General features: G+C 36.4%; 1 protein-coding gene across 2 annotated transcripts in view; it reads left to right on the forward strand.

Annotated features, from left to right (window-relative positions):
- Positions 1 to 19,020, forward strand: part of TMLHE (trimethyllysine hydroxylase, epsilon) — a 117,212-nt gene that overhangs the window by 82,234 nt on the left and 15,958 nt on the right. The window contains exons 4-7 of one of the 2 annotated variants that reach the window (XR_004370593.2): positions 1,028 to 1,307; positions 3,066 to 3,185; positions 6,822 to 7,058; positions 18,803 to 19,016. Coding sequence is in view for 1 of the 2 variants with exons in the window: in XM_032757827.2 (XP_032613718.1) it covers positions 1,028 to 1,307; positions 3,066 to 3,185; positions 6,822 to 7,058; positions 18,803 to 18,941 (776 nt within the window). In the remaining variant the exon portion in view is untranslated. The remainder of the gene's footprint in view (positions 1 to 1,027; positions 1,308 to 3,065; positions 3,186 to 6,821; positions 7,059 to 18,802; positions 19,017 to 19,020) is intronic. The other variant, XM_032757827.2, reaches the window with a different exon arrangement.

Genomic DNA, 19,020 nt, shown 5'->3' on the forward strand with positions numbered 1-19,020 from the left:
TTTAAACATTGTTAAAATGTTAGGTGACAATGGCAGAGTCCCAAATTTTATATATATATAAATTACATAAACTATATTTATATACATAAATTACATAAAATAAGAGAATGTACAGAAAAACTGGAAGGAATGATGCCAGGCTGTCAATCATAGTTTCATCTGGGTGATAGAATGATAAACATGGTGACTTTTAATTTCCTCATACTTTTTTATGCTTTCCAAATTATCCAGAGTGTGATACTTTTTTATCAAGGGGAGGGAGGAAAAGAGAGAGACAAGTAAAAAGGAGAGACAAGTTGTCAACATGGTCTTTCACTCCTTCTGCTGCTTCCTTTGCTTATCCTGAAGATTTTCTAAAGCATTTCGGGGTTGGTTTTCAACTTTTTTTGGGTGGGGTGTGCACAGCAGGTGAAGCCACTTACAAAGTAATTGTATTGTATTGTGTTGATGTCATATAATTAGACAGCAATGTCCTGTATCATGTAGAAGAGGAAGGCAGCATAGAATAGTACTGAACTTGTAGCAGCAAGAAGGTGGGGTTCTAGTTTCACCTATAGTACTTAGCTGTGTGATCTTGAGTGAGTCACTGACTTTTTCTCCATCTCTAAAATAAAGATTAGCCCCTTCTAGCTCAAACATTCTGAGTTCCTATATAGATGGAAGACAGGGATGGGGGCAAGGGGAGAGAGTGCCAAGTAGGTTTGTAAAAGCCTACTTGGATTATCATTCTTTGATGACTTGATGAATTTTCCAGAAGGTCTTTTACTATGTAACTATAATTCTGTAAACTTATTTAGCCTCTGGGAAGATTTATTTGTTCATTCATTTATTCATGCATACCACTCAAACCACACATATTTCTTTCTCAGAAACATTCTAGGCACTCATTTTAATTTGGTTTCATAAACAATACAGTACTGGATAACTGATTGCTAGGAAAAAGATTCTTAACTAGTTGTAACCAATTACAAATATTGACATTATTGGTAATTATTATTTTAGTGCCTTTTATTTTTCCCCTTAAAAGGGCCAGATGGTCATGTGACTAAATATGATTTGAATTGGCTGGTGAAAAACAGCTATGAAGGGCAGAAACAAAAAGTCATCCAGCCTAGAATACTATGGAATGCTGAAATCTACCAGCAAGCCCAAGTTCCATCTGTAGATTGCCAGAGCTTCTTAGAAACCAACGAGGGACTGAAGAAGTTTCTGCAAAACTTTCTGCTCTATGGAATTGCATTTGTAGAAAATGTCCCTCCCACTCAAGAGCACACAGAGAAGTTGGCAGAAAGGATCAGCTTAATCAGGTAATTCATTTGTTTCCTAAAATCCACAGTACTATAATTAATTTCCAGAGTATGAACACCAATAAATAAATGTAACAGGTATGGTCACCCTCATTTTCAATCCAGAATATTTTGTAGCATGAATAAGGGACTCTCACTTGCAGTACTTTATTTGAGGTCTGGATTTCTAATCTCTAAATACACTTATGTGTAAAATATAATGATGACTGCAGAGTCGTTGGTAATATGTTTCTAGCCCAGTGATCCCAAGTGACAGGTATTATTGTACACTGGAAAAAAACACTGACTGTAAGGAGAACTGGATAGTAGTCTGAGTTCTACCATCAAGTAGTTGTGTGACCATAAGCATGTCCATTACACACACACACACACACACACACACACACCCCCTCGACCCCCACTGTCCTCTATTTTCCCATCTGTTCAATTTGACCTTCTATGATTCCTATGGCTTGATTCAGAGACTGATTGTTAATAACACTGCCTTAAAAGGCTATATAGCATTCAGCCAGCACATTCCCACCCATTATTTTCTTTTAATTATTATAGTAACCCTGATCAGTGTGTGTTTTGTCCCCGTTTTACTGCTGAGGCACTGACACTCAAATATACCAAGTGTCTTGCCCAGGAGTGCTCTACTAGTAAACAATAGAACTTGAATTCAAATAGCCCGGGTTTCCTAATCCTAAATACATTGTTTTTTTCATTACCATTACGCACTTCTGGGTGGTATATAGAGTGATCTTCTATAGTATTAAGTGTGATGTCAACCTACTTTATTATAATTAGTACTTTCGTTTTACTTAATAAGATCCAGGTATAGCTCATTTTGTAGTAGATAGTATGCTGGGTCTTCCGCCCTGTGCTGGGAGAGCATAATTAACAGCATCTGTGAGCCATTCAGTTTGAATCACAGTTTGGGAACTTTCAAGTGAAAGAAACTGTGCTGGTAAGTGATAAATTGAGACAGCTTTAGGGATGATAGTTCAAAAGGAAGAGCATTTCCTATTTGAACTTCAGGGGTTCAGAAAATAAGATGAACTTTGAAAGCTAAAGAATTAAAGTGACCTTTAGTCCGATTTGAGCCCACCAGGAAAATAATTACAAAATCAAAATACATGATGTATACCTCAGGGAGAGACACAACAACAATGGTACAGCAAGTCTCACTAAATACTTGCTAACACAAACTATCCTTTTTTCTTTATTCCTCCATGTCCAAAAGATGAGTGAGGATCTACATTAATCACTTCTGTGTCTTATAAAGAATATGAGAACTCTTCAGTCATCCTCGCAAATTGGATTATCCAAAATATTAGGAAATGACCACCATTATTGAAAAAATGGTACTAATAAAAGACAACAGCTATAAAAATAGTAAATAAAGTTAAGAAATCACTTCTAGAAGCAGCTGTATCATCTTTTTCTGTGAAAGAAAGGTGAGCATAGAAAAGAACCTTGAATTTATGAAGGCTATGAAAACTAGGCACATAATCAGAGTGGGATGATTCTCTAAGCTTTCATAATACAATATTATACTTCCACAGTTTTCTCCCCAACTTTCTAGAATGTTAATAAGTGACAGAATTGTCAAGACTAGCATGTTCAACTGTCATTTTCACCTTATGGATGAAATTCTGGAGCCAAAAAAATCTATTGTTATTTGTGAGTAACTAAAGAAGGTATTGGAAAGAGTTTTGAAAGACAAGAATGAACATTTCAAATAGCTAACAGGCCTTTCTTTATTTCATCTAACAGAGAAACCATTTATGGGAGGATGTGGTATTTCACTTCAGACTTCTCCAGAGGTGACACTGCGTACACCAAGCTAGCTCTGGATCGGCACACTGACACTACCTATTTTCAAGAGCCCTGTGGGTAGGTGGATTAGACTTTTACAGTGTAAGGTCTTTATATGTGATAGTCTTGAGTGGTTTCTTAATTATTTTCCATTCTGTTTGAACCAAGATCATATCTGCTGCTGCGGATTTGTATGACTTTCTTTCTCTTCCCCTAGAAACATGATCATTTCGAAATACCTTAACTCAGTTTTTAGATTCTGTATTAGGCCATTCTTACATTGCTATAAATAAATAAATACCTGAGACTGGGTAATTTATAAAAAAAGAGATTTAATTGTCTCATGGTTCTGCAGGCTATACAGAAAGCATAACAGCATCTTCTTCTGGGGAGGCCTCAGAGAGCTTCCAATCATGGTGGAAGGTGAGCGGGGAGCAAACAGTTCACATGGCAAAAACAGGAGCAAGTGAGAGAGAGTCAGGGAGGAGGTGCCACACAATTTTAAACAGCCAGCTGTCACAGGAACTCACTCACTATCTGAAGACAGCACCAAGCCATCAGTTATCCACCTCCATGACCTAAACACTTCCACCAGGCCCCACCTCCAGCATTGGAGATTACAATTCAACATGAGATTTTGGTGGGGATAAATATCCAAACTATATCAGACTCCTAGGAATAAAATAGTTTTAAGTGATTGAAAACTCATCTTACTATATAAATGGAGTCCTAATTTTGTTAATTATTAAAATGTAATTCTACATTTTTCAAAGTAATTATAAATTATCCCCCAAAAAGTATTGCCTAACCATTAGTTTTGGAATTTTCAACAGATTTCTTGCATTTAGTTATTAACATATTGTAAAATGGTTGTCATGCAAACACAGCTGCTTTGAGTATGGCATTAAGAAGAATTTGAATCTGATTTACAAGAAGTTGGAGAGGAGGAATGATGGAAGAATAACTTCTTCACATGGAATAAGATGCTTTTGAGCCAAAGATGATACATACTATACTCAGTTTTCCTACCATTTGCTCTTCAGTAGAGGCACCTCTGTGGTTATTCTGTGTTCTTGATCTTGCTTCTGCATATAGATGGTGAGCCTGAGACACAAAGATATGAGTAAAATGAGTGCACATAGATTTATGGAGACTATATGAGAGGATGATAATATGCAGTTGCTCATGGTTACACTGATTTCCTTTAAGGGTTTGTAACTTAAGAATGTTTGATTCAGGGAAGGAAGAACAAAGCAGCTTTTAGATATCCTGATAAATGTTATCAATATATGGAGAGATCAACAACCCTGCATCCTCATTCTAGTGGATACAGAAGGAAAAAAAGAGGAAATGGGATAAGAAGCAGCTGTACAGGGGTTGAGGTTCAAATACTGACTAGCTCTTCCCATTATGACCAACACCAGAGATAAACAACTGTTTGTGGCTTTAGTTTAATTGTTTGTAATCAACGGCAAGGACCAAGTAGATTAGCAGTATGGTAATGGCACTTAAGAATTCAGGCTATGGCATCAACCAGACCCAGATTTGCATCCCAGCCTCAACATGTATTAGATTTGTGATCTTGGACAAGTAACTTAATTTCTCTGTGCTTCAGTTTTCTCATCTGTAAAATGGGACTAGTAATAAAACCTATCCATTAGCATTGCTAAGGAATTAAATTATATGATCATACTGCCTGACACAAACTAAGTGTTCAATAAATATTAGCTATAATTTTCATCATTTTATTCATTCTAATCACCATCTTCATTGTTATATGCTTTGCTCTCTCTAAAGCTACCTTTGCTCTAGATCTCATCCTTTCCAGCCTTCTTGGGGATTTCTCTCTCCTCTATCTTCAGCCTTTCTATACCTATTGACTCCTTCTTATCAGCCTCCCATATCTTAATTCTCTATTTTTGTACTTCCTTGGACTCTATCTCCGTTTAGCTACAGCCATGTTTTTTTCTTCCACTTCATGGATAAGATTATTAAAAGAATAATAGCTACATTCAATATATTTTCATTCTCACTTCCCATTTACTCCTCAAACCCATAGGTATCTAGTTTTCCGAACCCACCCCTCACTGCAGTTAAAGTTACTCTCTCTAACGTCACCAGCAACTAATTGTCATATCCAGTGTGTACTGTCATCTTACTTGATCCCTGAGACATACCATTAACCACTACTAAATTTCTTAAATATTCCTTCTTTCCTAGTTTTCTTCCTATATATCTGACCATCTTTCCTCAGCCTCCTTTGCTGGCTTCTTTTGTCTGTTTCCTAAATATTATTGTTCCTCAAGGTTTTCTCCTTATCCCTCTTTTCTTACTTGAAATGATCTCTCCAAATGACCTCTTCCATGCTCTTGGCTTTAGCTATCACTTGTAACAAAATCCACCTCTCTTCCTTAAACATCTTTAACTGGTAACTAAACAACCCTGACCTAGAAGTTTCACAGAAATTTCAATATGGCCAGGCTTACCTTTCTCTTTTTAATTGTATTTATATTATATTAGATTGTCCTTGATTTTACTCCTTCTATCTTTTTGTTTATTTCTTATTTTAATTTGCTTTTTACTTTTTCTTAGTTTTGCGTATTTGATTAAATTATTATTAATTTTATTTTCCCTCATAAATTTGAAAATTCTACCTTAGTTTTCCAGTCAATTAATAGTCACCTTACCTTTCCCTGTTAACATATTCAGACATATATGATTAGCTGTGCTAACATGCCTCTAAACTGAACTCCTTCCTCAACCTCTCATACTTCCTCATTATCATTCAATAGCATATCTGTCTGTAATCTCGGTCTTAGTAAATAGCATTATCATTTTTCAGGTGCCCAAGTGAGAAACCTGGAGTTATTCTAGATTCTTGCCTGTCCTTCAGTTATCAAATTCTGCTGCTTCTACCTCGGTATCTCTCAGGTGTGTCTTCTTCTCTATAACGCCCCTTTCTGAGTTCAAGCTCTCAGTATTTTTCTTTACTATTTCAGTTATTCAAGTTGGTTTCCAAGTTTTTTGTCACGTTGCTTCTCACCAGTCCATGTTCCACACTATCAACATAATGGACTCTTTAAAATATGGATATGGCCGTAGAGTTTCACAGTTTAAAATCATTTTGTGGTTCTCTGTGCTATGCCAATAGGAACTTCTTACTCCTTGTTGTTTTACGTTCGTATCTTTGGTCATGCTTTCTCTCCGCCTAGAATGCCTTCTTCTCATCTCAATCTCCTTCTACTCCAATTCTTGCTCATTCTTTAAGATTAGTCAAAACAATTTTCATTCTTCTCCAAAACATTTCTTTATACAACACCCCACTAGAACAGATCATTCCTTTGTTTATGACCCCACTATATCTTGTATGCAACTTTATTATAATACCTATCATATTTTATTTGGTATTTATTTGCTTTAGCTCTCTTACTAGACTATGAGCTTCTTGAAAATATAGGTTATATATTATTCATGCCTGTATTCCCAGGGCCCAGCACATATAAGCTTCAATATATGTTAGATATGTTTAGAAGAAACCTCTAGTGGCATTAATATTTCAAAACGCAAAAAAGTACAACTGCCTATGAGGGAAAAACAATTAGGAAATGAAAAGAAAATGACAAGTAGGTTCAGTAATCATTTTATATATAATTTCTAGAATTTTGATATGTTCTCTCTTCCACTGAACAGAAGAATTTTCTTTTCTCTCTTTAGCATTCAAGTGTTTCATTGTCTTAAGCATGAAGGAACTGGTGGCAGGACACTGCTAGTAGATGGATTCTATGCAGCAGAACAGGTACTTCAAAAGGCACCTGAGGAATTTGAACTCCTCAGTAAAGTGCCATTGAAGCATGAATATATTGAAGATGTTGGAGAATGTCACAACCACATGATTGGGATTGGGCCAGTCTTAAATATCTACCCATGGAATAAAGAGCTGTATTTGATCAGGTGAGTACCAAAGAACTATCCCCAATTGTAATATATTTGCCAAAGATTAGCCTTCTAACATAACAAAAATCCCTAAGATTCTTATATCTGCTGTATTTTAATCTTGCTTTTCCATAGCTTTTTATTATCAAACAGTTTGTATTCTTCTTATAATTCCCATGGAATAATAAATAGCCACCAACCAAAGAATACTAGGTTTATTTTGGGGGTGGGGCCAAATATTAGAGGTAGTATTTTTTAAATGAAAACATTATTAAATGAAAAAGTTATTGAATTATCCTCAGTGGCCAAACAGCTAGGTTACCCAACAACATTTATGTATCTAGCCCAGATTTATGCAAAGCTCTTGACCAGGGTATTCAATTGACTACTGATATCACAACTTAGATATATTTTTTTTTATTATTATACTTTAGGTTTTAGGGTACATGTGCACAATGTGCAGGTTTGTTACATATGTATCCATGTGCCATGTTGGTTTGCTGCACCCATTAACTCGTCATTTAGCATTAGGTATATCTCCTAATGCTGTCCCTCCCCCCTCCCCCCAACCCACAATAGTCCCCGGAGTGTGATGTTCCCCTTCCTGTGTCCATGGGTTCTCATTGTTCAATTCCCACCTATGAGTGAGAACATGCGGTGTTTGGTTTTTTGTCCTTGCGATAGTTTACTGAGAATGATGGTTTCCAGTTTCATCCATGTCCCTACAAAGGACATGAACTCATCATTTTTTGTAGAATATAAAACATATCATATTCAAACGTGAACTCATCACTTCCACTCATTTTAAACCTACTTCTCCACTTGTTTTCCCATTTTCATTGAATGATACCACCATCCACTAAGTTTCCCAAGCAATAAACCAAACATCATACTTAATTTTTCCCTCTCCCTTATATTACATAACCAGTCTTATCAACTCAATCTCCTATATTTTTCTCAAACTATCCCCTGCTTTCTATCTACAATGCCTCTTCTTGCAGTGAGAACACTCTTCTTTCCCATGGCTAAAGTTGTAACTGACGTCCTTGCTTCCATTGTGAGCCCTCTTCCATTAATTTTTCATGCTGTAGCTAGAACATTCTTTCTGAAACACAAGTCTTATCTTTTGCTCGCATGTTAAGATCCTTCTAAACCTCCCCAGTGTCTTTCAGAGAAAGACTAGAATCCTTCCTTATGGCTTTTAAGGTTCTGTATGATCTGATCCCTTCTTACTCTTCTAGCATGTAATTCATGTTTTCCATACATTCTTCCCTAGCTATACCAAACTGCTTTGGGTTTCTGGAGCCAATTATTTTGCATCTTGCAGCCAAGCTTTTTACTATGCATTTTTGCAGATGGATTACCCCTCCTGCTTCTGCTTATTCCAAGCAACCTGTTACTGTGCATTAATTCAGTTTACTCAGCAAATATTTCATGAGCATCTACCAAGAGTCATGCTCTGTTCTTGACACTGCAGATGAAACTGTAAGCACAATAGACAAAAATTCCTGGCCATCCTGGAATTCTCATTATAGTGACAAGAGAGTAATTAAAAATAAATAAGCAAATATATAATATATCAAATGGTGATAAGTACTAGGGAAAAACAAAAAAGCAGGGAAGGAGATATGGGTTGAAGAGGCAGGGTGAAGATAGCTGTAAAACTTGACATACTACAAAGAGTACAGGCTTTGTAATCAGAAGGAGTTCAGTGTGAAATCCTGACTGCCATTTATTGATTTTTGGCCTTGGACAAGTCACTTAACCTGCTAGTCATGAGTTTCCAGTTACAATAATAATATCTTCTGTGCCCACTTGTTGTGAAGTTAAAAATAAATTGTTATCCTTACCTTTACCCCTGGCTTGTAGTAGGAACTGTGTAAATATTAATTTACTTCCCTTGGATAAGTTCCTCTGGGAAACTCTCCCTCTGTTGACTCTCATATATCTAAGTGCCTAAAACAATGAGTAGTAACTCAGTATTTTCCCAATATTTTATTATGAACATTTCTAAACATACAGAAAAGTTGAAAACATTTAACACAGAAAAGCTATAGACTTACATCTAGATTCTACCATTAAGATATTTCTATAGTTCCACTCACGTTACTGCAAAACACACGACTTCATTATTTTTTATGGTTGCATAGTATTCCATGTAAATGTAAAATGTAGATGAGTAGATGCCCAGTAGTGAGATTGCTGGATCAAATGGTAGTTCTATGTTTAGTTCTTTGAGAAATCTCCATACTGTTTTCCATAAATGTGATAATTTACATTCCCACTAACAGTGCATAAGCATTACTTTTTTCTCCACATCCTCACCAACATCTGTTGTTTTTTGATTTTTAAATAATAGCTATTCTGACTGGTGTAAGATAGTATTGTGTGGTTTTAATTTGCATTTCTCTGATAATTAGTGATATTGAGCATCTTTCATATGTTTGTTGGCCACTTGTATGTCTTTCAAAAAACACCCATTCATGCCCTTTGCCTACTTTTTAATGGCGTTACTTTTTTTTTTTTTTTCTTGTTGAGTTGTTGGAGTTTCTTGTAGATTCTGGATATTAGCCTTTGTTAGATACATAATTTGCAAATATTTTTTCTCATTAGGTAGGTTTACTCTGTTGATTGTTTCTTTTGCTGTGTGGAAGGTTTGTAGCTTAACTGAGTCCCGTCTGTTTATTTTTGTTTGTGTTGCATTTGCTTTTGAGGACCTGGTCATAAATTCTTTGCCTAAGCCAGGCCAATGTCCAGAAGAATTTTTCCTACATTTTCTTACAGGATTTTTACAGTTTCATGTCTAAAATATAAATCTTTAATCCATCTCGAGTTAATTCGTGTATATGGTGAGAGATAGGGGTCCAGTTTCATTCTTCTGCATATGGCTAGCCAGTTTTCCTAGCACCATGTATTGAAGAGGGTGTTCTTTCCCTATTGTTTAATTTTGTCAATATTGCAGATCAGTTGTTAATAGGTACTTTATTTCTGGGTTCACTATTCTGTTCCGTTGGTCTATATGTCTATTTTTATACCAATATCATGATGTTTTGGTTACTATAGCCTTGTAGTATAATTCAAAGTCAGAATGTAATACTTCAAACTTTGTTCTTTTGGCTTAGGATTGGTTTGGCTATTCAGACTCTTCTTTTGGTTTCATATGAATTTTAAGTTTTTTTTAATTATGTGAAAAATTGTGTTGGTAATTTGATAGAGACTGCGTTGAATCTGTAAATTGCTTTGAGCAGTGTGGTCATTTCAATAATATTGATTCTTTTGATCCATGAGCATGGGATGTTTTTTCATTTATTTGTGTCATACACAATTTTTTCATCAGTGTTTTGCAGTTCCTCTTGTAGAGATCTTTCACCTCCTTGATTAAATGTATTCCTAGGTGTTTTATTTTTTGTGGCTATTGCAAATGGGTTCTTCATTTGGTTCTTAGCTTGAATGATATTGGTGTAGAGAAATGCTACTGTGTTTTGTACATTGATTTTGTATCCTGAAACTTTACTGAAGTTCTTTATCAAGGCTAGGAGTCTTCTGGAAGAGTCTTTTGGAGTTTTATTGTACACTATTTGGGGTTTTCAACATAATGGGGTATTTTTTTTCTCCTTTATAATATGTATGCCTTTCATTTCTCTCTCTCTCTCTCTCTCTCTCTGTGTGTGTGTGTGCGTGTGTATGTGTGTGTGCATGTGTTATTGCACTAGCTGGGACTTCCAGGACTAACAGTGAATAGTAGTGGTGAGAAAGGACATCCTAGACTTATTTCTGATTTTAGGGGAAAATTACTCAGTGGTTCACTGTAGGTTTTCCATGGATAGCCTTTATTAGAGTAAGGAAATTTCCTTCTATTCCTAACTTGTTGGGAATTTTATCATTAATTAATATTGAATTTTGTTGAATGCCTTTTCTGCATTTATTTATATGATCATTTGATGTTGCTTATTTAGTGTGACAACATGATAAAATACATTGATTGATTTTTGAATGTTGAACCAACTTTGAATACCTGGGATAAACTCCACTTGATCTTGATGCATTATCTTTTTTATACATTGCTAGAGTTGATTGGCTAATATCTTAGTAAGAATATTTGTACCTATGTTTATGTGAGATATTGCTATTTTGTTTTTTCCTTGTAATATCTTTGTCTGAGTTTGGTATTAGGATGATGCTATCCTCATAATATGAGTGGGGTCATTTTCTCTCCTTAATTTTCTGAAAGAGACCGTAAAATTTGTATTACATCTTACTTAAATGTTTGATAGAATTCATGAGTGAAATTGTCTGGCCTGGAGTTCTCTTTCTTGAAAAGTTTTAAATTACAGATTCAGTTTCTTTAATAGATGTCAGGCTATTCAGATTATCTACTTTTCTTTGAATTAGTTTTTTTTTTTTTTTTTTTTACCATGTGGGTTTAAGAAACTGGTTCATGTAAGTTATCAAATATATAGGCATAGATTGATTGTAGTATTCCCCCTCTTATTCTTTTAGTGAGAACATTCAAAATCATCTCTTCTAGCTATTTTGAACTATACAACATATTATTGTTGACTATTGTCACCTTATTGTGCAAGAGAACACCAGAACTTAATCCTCCTATCGAACCATAACTGTAACTTTGTACCCAGTGACCAACCTCTTCCCATCTCTCCTTCCCTCCTCGCCTCCCCTGCCTCTGGTAACCACTGTTCTACTCTCTACCTCTATAACATCAACTTTTAAATTTATATTTGTTTTATTTTTACTTTTTATTTTTGTGGTTACATAGTAGGTGTATGTATTTATGGGTTAGATGAGATGTTCTAATATAGGTATGCCGTACGTAATCATCACATCAGGGTAAAAATGGGGTATCCATCTCCTCAAGCATTTATCTTTGTATTACAAACAACCAAATTATACTCTTTTGGTTATTTTAAAAGTACGATTAAATTATTTTTTTTACTATAGTCTCCCTGTTGTGCTAGCAGATACTAGGCCTTATTCATTCTTTCTAACTATTTTTTGTACCCATTAACCTTCCCCACTTCCTCCTCACCCTCCCACTAACCTTCCCAGCCTCCCTTCTACTCTCTATCTTCATTTCAATTATTTAAGTTTTAGCTCACACAAATAAGTGAGAACATGCAAAGTTTGTCTTTCTGTGCCTGGCTTATTTCACCTAATGTAATGTCCTACAGGCTTATCCATGTTGTCACACATGACAGGATCTCATTATTGTTTATGGCTGAATAGTACTCCATTGTGCATATGCACCACATTTTCTTTATCCATTCATCTGTTGATGGACACTTAGGCTGATTCCATATCTTGGCTATTGTGAATAGTGCTGCAGTAAACATGGGTGTGTTAGTCAAGGTTCTCCAGAGAGACAGAACCAATAGGATATACGAGAGAGGATTTATGAGGTGTAGTTGGTTCAGATGATTACAGAGATGGAGAAGTCCCACGATAGGCCATCTGCAAGCTGGAGAACCGAAGAAGCTGGTAGCATGATTCACTCCAAGTCTGGAAGCCTCCGAACTAGGGAAGCTGAGAGTACAGACCCCAGTCTGAGGCCAAAGGCCTAAGAGCCCACAGGAGGCTGTGGATGCAAGTCCCAGAGTCCAAAAGTGGAAGAAACTGGAGTCTGATGTCCAAGGACAGGAGGAGGAAAGGCATCTGGCTCCAGAAGGGAGACAGAATGAGCAGAGAGAGAGAATTCCTCCTCTCCCGTCTGTTTGTCCCAACCAGGCTCCCAGCTAATAGGACAGTGCATGCCCACATTGAAAGTGGATCTTACCTGTTGCAGTCCACTATCTCACACACCACGCTCCCCTGGAAACACCCTCACAGACACATCCAGGAAACAATGCTTCAACAGCCACCTTGGCATCCCTCAATCCAGTCAAGCTGACCCGTAAATTGAACCATCACAATGAGAGTGCAGGTATCTCTCCAACATACTGATTTCATTTCCTTTTAATATATCCAGTAGTGAGTTCTTTGGATCATATGCTAGTTCTATTTTTAATTTTTTGAGGAACCTCAGTACTGTTGTCCATATTGCCTGTACTAGTTTACATTCCCGTCAACAATGTATAAGATTTCCCCTTTCTACACATCTTCACCAGCATATGTTGCTTCTTTAACATAAAGAGTGTGAAATCACTGTATTAGAAAGTTTAACGAATCAGTCACAAATGAACAGCATTTTTGAGCACTAAACAGAGGATTAAAATAATTTCCAAACACTGGAGAAAATTATTGAAAATTCTAATATTTTAGGCTTAAAGTATCATTACCTTCATGAAAGCAAAAATCCTATCGATGATATTTTCTAATATATATATATATTCAAAGTACTATGAAATTATAATAGAAATCATCAGTTAAAATGTAACAAATAAGTAATATCTAACCACGGGCAAATTTCTTTTAAGGATCACTTTATTATATTTTATGTTATTAAATTAAATTTTAATTTCTTAAATTAATTATTATGGGTAAATAATAGTTGTATATATTTATGGAGTGCATGTGATGTTTTGATACAGGCATACAATATGTAATGATCAAATCAGGATAATTGAGGTATCTATCATTTCAACCCTTTATTATTTCTTTGTGTTAGGAACACTCCAATTCTACTCTCTTAGTTATTTTTAAATATGCAATAAGCTATTGCTAACTATAGTTGCCCTATTGTGCTGCCAAATACTAGATCTTATTCATTCTCTCTGTGTTTGTACATACTAACCATCCTTACTTTCAGCCTATTTTTTGTCTTTTTAATGATAGCCATTGCAACTGGGGTGAGGTGATATTGTGGTTTTGATTGGCATTTCCCTAATGATTAGTGATGTGGAGCATTTAAAAATATACCTACCCATTTGCCATTTGTCTACCTTCTTTGGAGAAATGTCTATTCAGAACTTTTGTCCATTTTTAAGGGAATATGTCTTTTTTTGGTTATTGAGTTTGAGTTCCTTATATACTCTGGGTATTAATCTCTTGTAGATGCATAGTTTGCAAACATTTTCTCACATTCTGTGAGTTATCTCTTCACTCCGTTGATTGATTGTCTCTTAGAAATTTTCAAATTACAATACATTGTTATTAACTGTAGTCACCATGTGGAAAAATGGATCACTTGAACTTATTCCTCTGATCTAAAATTATGTACCCTTTGAGCAACATATCCCCAACCACCCAACCACTACTCCACAACCCACCAGCCTCTAGTACCCACCATTCTGCTATTTCTATGATATCAACTTTTTTTTTTTTTACATTACACATATGAGTGAGATCATGCAGTATTGATATTTCTGTGCCTGGCTTATTTTCACTTCATGTTCTCCAGGTTCATCCATGTTGTCACAAATGACAGGACTTTCTTCTTTTTCAAGGATGAATAGTATTCCACTTTTTATACATACCACATTTTCTCTAGATACACTCCCATGTATTCTGCCTAGATTGATTTTATATCTTGGCTATTGTGAGTATTTCTGCAAAGAACATGGAAGATATCTCTTGGACATCCTGATTTCATTTCCTTTGGGTATATACCCAGTGGTGAGATTGCTGGATGATGTAGTAGTTCTACTTTTAGCTTTTTTTAGAAACCTCCGTATTGTTTTCCATAATGGCTGTACTAATTCACATTCCCACCAACAGTGTGCAAGGGTTCACTTATCTCCGCATCCTCATCAACATTGTTATCTTTTGTCTTTTTAATAATAGCCATCCTAAGGAGTATGAGATGATATGCCGTGGTGGTTTTAATTTGAATTTATCTGATTATTAGTGATGTTGAGCACTTTTTCATATACCTCTTGGCCATTTGTATGTCTTCTTTTGAGAAATGTCTATCCAGATCCTTTGCCCATTTTTTAAATCAGGTTATTTGTTTTCTTACTATTGAGTTGTTTGAGTTCCTCAAATATTTTAGATATTAACCCCTTATCAGATGTATAGATTGCAAATACTTTCTCCCATTCTGCAGGTTGTCTCTTCATTCTTTCGTTTCCTTTGCTGTGCAGAAGCTTTTCAGTTTGATGTAATTTCATTTACCTAGTTTTTCTTCCGTTGCTTATACTTTTGGATCATATCCAAAAAGTAATTGTACAGACCAATATCATAGAGTTATACCATACGTTTTCTCCTAGTAGATTTATGGTGTCAGGTCTTACATGTAAGTGTTTAATCCATTTTTAGTTGATTTTTGTATATGTTGTAGGAAAAGGGTCTAATTTCATTCTTCTGCATGTGGACATCCAGTTTTCCCAGCACCGTTTATGGAATGTATAAGAGTTCTTTTCTCTCCACATACTTGCCAACATCTGTTATTTTTGGTCTTTGTAATAACAGCCATTCTACAATGGCCATATTCCCATACTGTGGGTTGTTTCTTCACTCTGTTGATCGTTTCCCTTGCCTCACAGAAACTCTTTAGTTTAATCCAGTCTCATTTGTCTATTTCTGGGTTTTGTTTCCTGTGCTTTTGGTGAATAAAATCTTTTCCCAGAGCATTATCCTGGAGAGTCATCCCGAAGTTTTCGTCTAGCATTTTTATAATTTCTATAGCTCCTCCAAGGTCACACACCTGAACTGAGATTGTAATGGTGATCTATCTGAAAGCCTATTTATCTACCTATCTGAAAGCCCATCAGCTTTCACTTACACCACAATACACAAATCCATCAAATGCATCGTCCGCTCAATTATGGAGCTCTCTTGGGAAATACTTGTCTGTCAGCTAAGAAGAAGGATAACTTTGTTAAATCTTCCTAGCTTTTCTTGTCAGATGAATGCCTTCTTTATTTGCTTTCCCCTACTCCCAGGTCTCTCTTGCTTCATATCAAAGCAGGAAAAAAAGGAAAAACTGCACAATAATATGATGGCATCACTTTGTGCCAAAGTCCAGAAATAGTCTTATTCTAATCCAAAGTATTGCACAACCATTTTGCTTATGTGTAATAGACTTTTCCTGCTACTTTCTCTGTTGGCTTTAGAAAACACCACCATCTAATATAAATAGTGAATACCAAATTCCATGTAAACTTGGACAAATCACAAGGTCTTATCATTATTTTCCTTATGTATAAAGTAAGATAATAACAGCTGTACTACTTACCTCACGTGGCTGTCATACAGAGGGTCAATGAGATAGTGTATATGGAAACATTTCTAAGCTGCAAATCTCAGTTTGAAGTCAAAAGATTACAAGTGTGATCTGTAAAAATGTTCCTCTCATGAACAAGCGTACACAAGAATTACAATCATTTTTCTGTTCTCTGGTATAAACAATGAGTTAAAGAATTAAGGACACCTGATTTAAAAACCTCTCTGCTACATATGAACTCTGTGGCAGGTCTCTAAGTTTCAGTTGCCTTAAATGTAAAAGGAGGTTAATAACACCTTTCCTTCTGGGATGATGAAATAAGTAAATTAAATAATATTTTTGCAAATGCCTAACCCAGCACTACAAGTTTCTGGAAATGACAATGGGTGTCAATAGCCTGGTGAAGACTGTGCTTCCTCACTCCATTCTCCCTCCAGGCATGGCTCCTTGAAGCCTGGGAGGATGGACTATTATATTCTTTTTCTTTCTTTCTTTTTTTTTTTTCTTTGAGACAGAGTCTCGCTCTGTCGCCCAGGCTGGAGTGCAGTGGTGTGATCTTGGCTCACTGCAGCCTCCGCCACCCAGGTTCAAGTGATTCTCCTGCCTCAGTCTCCCAAGTAGCTGGGACTACAGGTGCGTGCCACCACGCCTGGCTAATTTTCTTGTTGTTTTGTTTTGTTTGTATTTTTAGTAGAGATGGGGTTTCGCCATGTTGGCCAGGCTGGTCTCGAACTCCTGACCTCAGGTGATCTGCCCGCCTCAGCCTCCCAAAGTGCTGGGATTACAGGCGTGAGCCATCGCGCCCGGCCTATTTTTTCATTTGATTCTTGCGGTAGCCCTGTGAGATCAGCTAAGCAGATGTTATTATTGCTCATTTTATATGCAACAAAACTAACAATGTTGGCTCTGATTGTGCCATGTACTATCTAACACTAAGGAATATTGCCTGAGATGTCCAAAAATGGCACCATTGGATGTTAATTTATCTTTGGAAAGAACATCTTTGGCAGTATCTAGTAAATCTGAGCATACACATACCTTATGATCCATAAGTTCCATTCTTAAGTTTACTTCAAACAGGAGTGAATATATTTGTTCACCAAAAGACATGTAGTAGAATGTTCATAACAGCACTGTTTGTAGTAGTTCCAAACCGGAAATTACTCATATGTCCATCAACAGTAGAATGGATAAACTGTGGTGTGATCATGCAATCAACTTCCAATAAACTATTGCTAAGCAATGATGAAACTCCTAAACATAATATTAAATGAAAGAAGCCAGACACAAATGAATACATATTGTGACTGCAATTATATAAAGTTTTATATAAACAGGCAAAACTAATCTTTGGTGATAGAAGTCAGGATGGTAGTTACCCTTGGGTTGGGGGACGGGCGTTACTGGAAAGGGGCATAAGGGAGGGTTCTGGGGTTCTGGTAATGATCTGTTTATTGACCTGGGTGCTAGTGATATGGATGCGATTACATCATGAAAATTCATCAAGCTTACGATTTGTGTACTTTTCCGTAATGTATACTCTACTTCACTAAAAAGTTAATTTGCCTTAGGCAAAACAGACATCCATGATCTTAGGCCAGGTTTTTCAGTGGCTTCCCATGGTACTCAGAATAAAATCCAAAGTCCTTACCATGGCATGCATGGCAATATATACATGATCTAGCCCCTGGCTACCTCCTCCGCGTAATTTCTCCCACCATTATTCCCCTTGCTTACTCAGCTCCAGCCACATGACCTTCTTACTGGTCTGCAAACAGAATAAAACTCCATTCCACCCCAAGGCTGTGTTTTTGCTTTTCCCTTTGCCTGGAATGCTCTCCCCTCAGCTTGTTACATTGTTGGTCTCGTATCATACAGGTAACAGCTCAAATGTCGCTTCTTCAAAAAGTCCTTCACTTAACACTCCATGTGAAATAGATTTCCCAGTCACTCTTTATTATATAACACTATTATTTTTTCATAGCATTTATAACTAGCTGAAATTACTTTGTTTATGTGTTTATTACTTGTTTATCATCTATCTTCCTCAATAGAAGGTAAACTCTCCAAAGACTGAGGTCGCGTCTGCTGTATTCGTCCTTGTATCTTTAATGCCTGACGCACTGCCTAGCATGTAGCTGGTGTGCATATAAATGTTGGGGTTGAATGAATGATTGAAGATCCCTGGGTGAATGGTCCACTAGGCTATAGCTTGGATTCCTCCCACAAAGGGAGACACTTGAGAAGTTGTAAGTCATCCTGTTAAAAGGAAAGCTTTGTTAGTACAACCTCCCTTGTCCACCCCACCTCAGCTTGGTGAGGAGAAAGCTCAGCGCTTTCCCCAGTGCTTCCATGAACTTTGGCCAGTAAAGACTTAAAATATCATATCATAAGATGAGAGAAACCAGTTGGAACTTAACTTCTATCCCGTATCCTTAGATTATTCAAAGAAAAATAAAACACGGTCAACAGGCAGTGGAACTCCTCACTCCAATGTGATATTCCTGAGAGAATATTGACTTATCGTCACTTCATCTCTGGGACAAGTATTGAACATAGGGGAAGCCTTATATAAAATTGTTCAATAAGCAAAAGATGTCTTTAAAATGTGTTTGAGATCTTTTTTCTCATGATTCCATGTTAGGTACAACAACTATGACCGGGCTGTCATCAATACCGTTCCTTATGATGTCGTCCATCGCTGGTATACAGCACACCGGACTCTAACGACAGAGTTGAGGAGACCTGAGAATGAGTTTTGGGTCAAACTAAAGCCTGGCAGGGTGGGTCCTAATCTCTAAAGATGTCAAGCAAGCTTGTAATACTGAAGCAGTGAAGAACGGGTACTTACTGAATATGTGA

Source organism: Hylobates moloch, unplaced genomic scaffold, assembly GCF_009828535.3.
Source record: "Hylobates moloch isolate HMO894 unplaced genomic scaffold, HMol_V3 SCAFFOLD_7, whole genome shotgun sequence".
In the NCBI taxonomy this organism is placed as follows: Eukaryota; Metazoa; Chordata; class Mammalia; order Primates; family Hylobatidae; genus Hylobates; species Hylobates moloch.